General features: G+C 41.8%; 1 protein-coding gene and 1 long non-coding RNA gene across 3 annotated transcripts in view; one reads left to right on the top strand and one right to left on the bottom strand.

Moving 5' to 3' along the window:
* Nucleotides 1-2,537, bottom strand: part of LOC138841053 (uncharacterized) — a 2,782-nt gene extending 245 nt beyond the window's left edge. The window contains exons 1-2 of one of the 2 annotated variants that reach the window (XR_011376309.1): nucleotides 2,472-2,537; nucleotides 99-251 (exon numbers count right to left, since the gene is read on the bottom strand). This is a non-coding gene — a long non-coding RNA (uncharacterized lncRNA). Of the gene's footprint in view, nucleotides 1-98; nucleotides 252-2,400; nucleotides 2,423-2,471 lie in introns of those variants that run through there. The other variant, XR_011376308.1, reaches the window with a different exon arrangement.
* Prox1 (prospero homeobox 1) overlaps nucleotides 1-7,033 on the top strand; it is a 53,480-nt gene that overhangs the window by 23,911 nt on the left and 22,536 nt on the right. Inside the window, exon 4 of the mRNA XM_070041508.1 lies at nucleotides 82-276. Within this exon, the coding sequence (XP_069897609.1) occupies nucleotides 82-276 (195 nt within the window). The remainder of the gene's footprint in view (nucleotides 1-81; nucleotides 277-7,033) is intronic.

The raw sequence follows: 7,033 nt of genomic DNA, 5'->3' as shown, positions 1-7,033 counted from the left end.
AGAAACAAACAAATAAATAATAAATAAATAGAATAAAATGACAATATTCTTATCTCTTTTTTCAATGTTTAAATTTAACAGTTCAACAGATGCATTACCTCTCAGCTCATCAAGTGGTTTAGCAATTTCCGTGAGTTTTACTACATTCAAATGGAGAAGTACGCACGTCAAGCCATCAATGATGGAGTCACCAGTACAGAAGAGCTGTCCATCACCAGAGACTGTGAGCTCTACAGGGCTCTGAACATGCACTACAACAAAGCAAATGACTTTGAGGTAGGAACTAATCTTCAACTCCGCTTTCCTTAAAAAAAACAATCTATGTCCCTTAGTAATGTTCCTAAGCCTACTTTTGTGATAGTTACTTCTGAAGCATGCATCATGAGAGTGACCAGGAGACCAGCTAAGAGGAACTTCCCATCAGAATCATGGGAAGCTGACACTAACATTTCTGGTCTCTATTTGCTGGCTTCTAAGCTTGTGTGGAAGAGAGAGACCCACTTGGCCAAAGAAAAAGGTAGCAGGGAGAAAATAAAGTGATTTCCCTTTCAAGGAAGGGCTCCCTGTCCAATAGGAGCACATTTAGATTCTGGGATGTCCGTTGAGCTGATAAATGCTATGTGCAATAGTAGCTACAGAAGTTGTTTCCCATGGTTTCTAACTTCAACATTTATTTATTTCACGGAAGAAGTGGTAGGAGAATGTCTTAAGTCTATAGCATTTCCTGTATAGATGTAAACAATCCAGTAACATCTTTTTGTCGGCTTTATTTTTATTTCTCTTCCGGCTATGTGGGGAAGAGAGGCACATGTGTTGTTTTGTGTGCACAGACCTTTCCAAGCTTGTGGCACTTCAGCCATATACTCCTGTTCACTCTTAGCTATCTCTACAATGTGCACATTCGAGATATGTGCGCACCATGTAATATGGACAATCCCCAGGAAGCCATCTCCATGCCACAATGAAAGTTGTGTAGCTATGAGTAAGGCCTTTCTTTATAGGCAAATGTGGTGCCTCAGCAAACAGTTTTTAACGCCACATGATGACTCTGTGAGACAACACGAGCAAATCCCCCAGCACTCACAAAAGCATTTTGCTGAGTCCCACAGGCTGAGGCAACAATAGTTGAGTTGAGAATACCGCAAGAGTTCTGCAAGCCAAACCCCAGATGAGGAGAGTCAACAGGGGGTGGCTTGTCAAAGTTGGTCCATTTCTTGTGACTTCTTGGCTACATGTTGGACCAGTCAGGACAGGAATTTTAATCTGCTTATTCCAGGGAATTTCTGTTAACATTCCTGTATCCCTGTTATAGATAAGTATCCAGGAGTGCTCAGGAACTTTTTAAATTTTGAATGAGAAAGGGGCCATGGTTTGACCATGCTGGCCCATTTTTTGAGGCCTTTTTTCTTCCCTATGGTCCTAGGCAAAACTGGCTAATAACCATCAGTTGTGGTAACCTATAAGGAACTGAGTGTGAACACTTAGAAATGGGGAATTCACACTTTAGATATGCTTGTTAATCCAAAATGGTTCTGAATGTTTTTTCTTTTAGTGAACTCACTAAAGGTAGGGATTTGGAGAATGTGTCTTCTACTCTTTCAAAACCTGTCTTTTTCAAGTCTCATTTATAACAATATTGGTTTCCTATGTGGACAGACTATAAGGTTTCTTCCATCGCTAAAAATGGAATCATAGTTCAGCTTTTTAAAGACTTCTTATTTAAGAGCTTTCACTTTTCCTTCCTTCCTTTTTGGCAAGTCTCTTAATCTACACCTAAGAGACATCTACAGTGTGTTAGTGAATTGTTTACACTGTGTTGTGGCGTAAATATTTATCGAGCTTCATTAAGGAATGGCCCAAAGGACCATGTAGTTCATGTAGTTCAGCTGTACCTTGTACTCAAGGGGATCCATCCTTAAAGTGCACATTCGCATTTTCAGTGGGGTTTAAACCTTACCTGGTTGGAATTTAATCTCCCACTTTCAGCACAAGGACCATAATGACATAAACAGGGGACACTTGCATCAAGAGGTACCCGACAAACGGCTCCATTTAGCCTTCTCTAAATCCTCCTTAATATGATTAACATCTGATATTTCTCTATTTGTGAATCATATCTACTTCCAGCCAGGCCACCTCTTCTTTATCTGCAGTGTCTATTTTAAGACGGCTCCACTGCAGGGAGAATGGTGCCTGGGAAGGAATTTTGTCACTTCTCATGTGACTTCAGACAAGTTCTTGCACTATTCTGGGCCTCATGCCTCCTTCACTAAAATCCACATCTTCCCAGAAATGTGAGCAGCAGGACCTAGGAATATGGTCTGTGCTCTATGCCTTTCACATCCCCCCACCCCACCCCCCCCACACACACACATAGCACACAGACAAACCCATGCGTACCACACTGCCTGAGATCCACGACCACTCCATAGTTTTCAATTTAGCCCCTTCAGTTTGGCACGTTTACTTACAAAAGTTGCAGATAAGGGGATCCCTCCTTTTCCGTGCTTTTCAGCAAGGAGGTCACTGCTCAAGTGAGATACTTAAAAAACCACCCTTCTTATCATTGTAGCTTTACCAGTGTGGGCGGTGGCTGCCAGCCAAAAGTAGACCCAGCACCTCCAGCCAAATACCTCAGCTGATAGCTAAGTTTCTCCTCCTCAGATTAAGTGAAATAAGCCGGTAGTTTTAATATGCACAAGGGAAGAAGATGGCAAAGCAAAGGCCTGTATGCCTTAGTACTTAAAAAAAAATTAAAATACAGATGAAGCACAGTAGAAAGTCTGAAGTTAGGCCTTCTTATGTAAGCATAGGATTCAGGGTGATCTATTCACCCACCTGATTATTAACTGATCAGCATCTTATTGATTGCATCTTTACTTTTTTTCAATCCGTTGTTTATAGTGATAATAAAATAGCTAACTTACTAATGTTCCAGGCATTCTTGACATCGTTTCAATAATATTAACTTATTTAAAATAGGTAGCAATAATGACATGGGTACTAATAAAATAGCAAGGTTGCCTTGAGCTCTACTAGTTTTAAAGTTAGTCTAAATGTGAGGGACCAGAATAGCCAGGGAAGAAGGAGAGAGTTGAGGAGGGGGCTTCAGCTTTTTTCCTTCTTCATGAGCTCTTTTTCCTTCCTTTCTTGTCTCTGCGCCTCTTAGCTTCTTGCTGCTCCTTTCCCTCCTCTGCCATAGTTTGCCATGGCACCTCTGTCATTGCTCAGTACCATCCGTGCTCAGCCACTGCTGCTGATAGCTCTCAAGGCTACAGAGGTTGCTGACCTCTGGCCTGGGGGAAAAGAAAGCAGATGGAGAAGGTTTATCACAGGCTAGGAGGGAGTGGCCTGAAGCTCTCTCCTCTTCTGGACCCTGCATTTCCTGGTCTTTATGAGTCAGGACCTTCTAAAGTGACAAGAGAGCTTGCTCTGTCTTTTGTATCAGTTTACACAATTGCTAAGATTCTTGGCACGGCATCCAGATTTAGGGTGATGAGAGTTTGAGACGACCCAGGGGATGTGGAAGAAGACACGAAGAGGGATAAAACAAAGTGACACGTTTAGTTTGTGCTGAAGAGGGGGAAGATGGCTGCATCAGGCCAGGTGGGGTGGGAGCCTGGCTTCTGAACCTGCGTTTGCAAAGCTGTGCAAGGGAGAAGTGTTCAGGTCTGGGCTGCATCTTTCACTCCTGCTTCGCACATTTAATAAGATTGGCAACAATAAATTTGTCTTTCCAGGTGTTATGGTATATATTTCCATGCTTCGTTCTCACTTTGCTTTGAAGAGCTTCCAATTTTTTTTCTTTTTTTTCTTCCTCTTTCTTTTTTAATAGAGAGGGAAAGGACGTTTGGCGTTCCTTCCTGGTTTTTAGGTCATACTGATACTTCTGACTTTAGGAGCATATAAGCTGGATTTTTGTTTGTTTGTTTTTTCCTTGTCTATTGTAGCAGAAAAGGAAGGGACTGATTGCTGTCAGGTTCAGAGACCAGTTGACCAGTGAAGACTTCAACTAAGGCACCTGACTTGTTTAACTTACAATTTTTTTAATTGCCTAATTTAAGGAGTCAAAATAATCTAGGTTAGTCTGCATTACCCAGGCGAGGTCACTTAATAGTGTACATCTAAGAAAGGCAAATGTCCAGAGATTGAGGAGGTTTCGGATGGCCTAAGTAAACACTGAGAAGAGAATGTGATAAACATTTTCATCCAGGCCTACGGAGCCTCTTTCTCTGCCTGAGTACCATGGAGTCACTCTTCTGCGGGGCATCCTTCACAGGCCCTTAAGTGGCTAGTCATTTACCTGTAGGCAGAAATCCAAGTTCCCAGTAACAGTGACTAATCTCCCTCGTTCTCACTGAGGCCCAGGTTCAGAGGTGGAAGGCTTAGAAATATACAGAATAAACTAGAGTTATTCATTAGTGGGCTTATAAAGGTCATTTTCTATCATTCTAACTGGAGTACATCTCATTGGGCTGAGGTTCTGTTATAGACTCTGGGTTTGTCATGTTCTCAGTAGCATGTGACAGGAAAGAGAGGGTATTTCTGCAGACCTCTTGCAGGATTTTCTTGAAAATAGAAAGTTAAAAAGTAGCATCCCTGCCATAACCCACCCACCCCAGCATGTGCATTTACTAATATATTCTCCCCACCGGGCTCCCCTCCCCTTACTCCTACTTTTAACCAAATCCACATTTAAGAAGATTGAACATATTTGGAAATCTTTCATTCGCACTGTCATCTCTTTAAAGAAGAATGGAGACAGGTGGATTAGGGAAGTACTTTCCCTCTGCTCTAAATACTTAAATATGAGCGATCATTTGGCAGACAGGCACCTGAGTGAAGACCTTTTACTGCGGTTGCTGTCTGTGGACCTCCAAGCTGCTGAGGCCTTTAAAGACGCTCACACCACACACTCATGGTGGGTGGCGAAGAGGAAAAGAAACACTATTTCTTCCCTTTGCCAGTTCCAGCATTGACAAGCCAAATTGATCTTTTAAGAGACGAAATGAATGTTCTCTAAATATATGTACACACATGGCTGTCTGGGAACATATTCCTTCTACAGAACGATTGCCTGAAATTGGAGGAGGGAAACGCCAGGCCAGGCCATGTGGGGCTGGAAGTGCAGCTGAAGAGCTAGGGGAGGGAGAGGGGAGCACCCCCCCCCCGAGTATGGATGCACCAGGCTTCATTTCTATACCGCTGTCCTTTTGAGATGCAAGGTGTTCATCAGTATAATGAAGCGGGCCCATTGATTTATCATCTGTTTGGTAATGTCATTGCATTTTTAGCTCCCTGTGTCTTTTTTGTCATTGGGTTACATTCAAGCACAGTAAGATCAACTTTAAAAAAAAAAAAAAAACCTCCTTACTCAACAGCTTTATTAGTTATAGCATTCCATGACCTTTCTCAACATTCTTAAAGAAAAAGATACAGCGTAATGTCGCTTTACTTTGCTTATTGTCCTTTGTTGGGGTGAACAAAGCATTTTCTACAGTGGCTACCGCACATAATTATACAGCTTTCAATAGCAGTGTCTTGGCACATATCAAAGTTCAGAGGAGCCTTTAGAAAAAAAAAAAAAGATGTTTTGTAGCGGCCTAGGGAGGGTCTCATCTTTCCTTCAGAAAATAGTTCAAGGCTCTTCTGTCAAGCTTCCCTACTTAGAGCTTTTTCTCCTCCTGCTTCATAAAGTTTAAAGGGGGTTCAGTGGAGTTCTATGATCTATTTCCTTTGAAAGATTGTTCCTCGGCACAGAGAGGCCCTTTGACTTCAAGAGTTCACAGATTCATGTCTTTAGGTATCATATGTCTGACCTTATCAGTTACTCCATTTAATGTAGGAGAAAAAGTCTCAACTCTTTGTGTTTGTCTGTTTTACCTCTGTGAAATGATTTGGTGAAAAGACCATCCTTTTTAACACACCACCGAGAGCCCGTTTCTGACTGTAACCTACCCCGTGGCTTTTCTCTCTCTCTAAAAAAAAATTGTCCTTGTGTTTTGTGTATGGATGATTTCACAGTGAGAATAGAATTATACAAGGGCAGGCACACACACACACACACAAAAAATCTTTTGCTTTCCTCCCTCACCTCCCGCCCCACCCCACCAAATGATCTATTGGCTCTCTCAGTGGCTGTACCCCAACAGGCAAAGCATTTAACAAACACAGAGGTGGTGGCTGGGGTGCTGGGCCAGCCATGGGTTTTCTCTGGCTTCCATCTACCCCTAAGGAAGGCCTTCATAATTAATTGTCCCCCAGAGATGAAGAAAGTTCGGGAACAGTGTGCAGAGGGGTTATCTATTGTGTGACATTCAGTTCTCCTTGCCTTGCCTCTTATTCTTCATCCCACAAAGGGTTGTCAATAGGAGAAAGAACCCAAGTTCCCTTCTGAGAGCCACTAGTGGTGGCTGGAGCTTTCATGGGATGTGATCATTGTGTTGGGCCCTGGATTAAATATCTGCAGAAGTTCTAACAGCCTATTGAAATCGAGGCTGTTTATGTTCTTCTGCATTAAACAAGCTCCCTTAGCAAAACCAAAGCGTACTGTCAAGTTGGTGATCCCTTGTCCCATGGTAGATAACATTTTTAAATCAATTTTTCTTCTTGTTCCCCCAAAAGAAGAGGATTTCACTTTAACCATTTGGTTCTTTGTCCTCCGAGGACAGAAAATTTAATGACACTGGTGTCTTGTCATGTACCTCAAATATAAATGTGTAATGATAAATATTTTCTCTAACATTTCTTTTTTGGTGAAATAGTCACAGTTTAATTCCTGAAAGTAGATTACTATTCTGGTTGAGAAAAAAATATGGTTTCACCTTCAAGAATTGCCTTATGCCAGTCTTCAATGTTGTTTAGCAACTTGTCATCAAAGAAATACAATCTGTCCCCCACCCCTTCCCATTTTTTTTTGGCTGAGACGCAAAATAGAGATGGAATATGGAGACTAGCTATTAGAGAAGTATAGGAAAAGGAGATCTGTCTATTAATGATCATTATACTACTGTTTCTGTTAAATAGAGTGAAG

Source organism: Dipodomys merriami, unplaced genomic scaffold, assembly GCF_024711535.1.
Source record: "Dipodomys merriami isolate MVZ:Mamm:240054 unplaced genomic scaffold, mDipMer1.0.p SCAF_31, whole genome shotgun sequence".
Classification (NCBI taxonomy): Eukaryota; Metazoa; Chordata; class Mammalia; order Rodentia; family Heteromyidae; genus Dipodomys; species Dipodomys merriami.
This window is presented reverse-complemented; position numbering and strand designations above follow the sequence as displayed.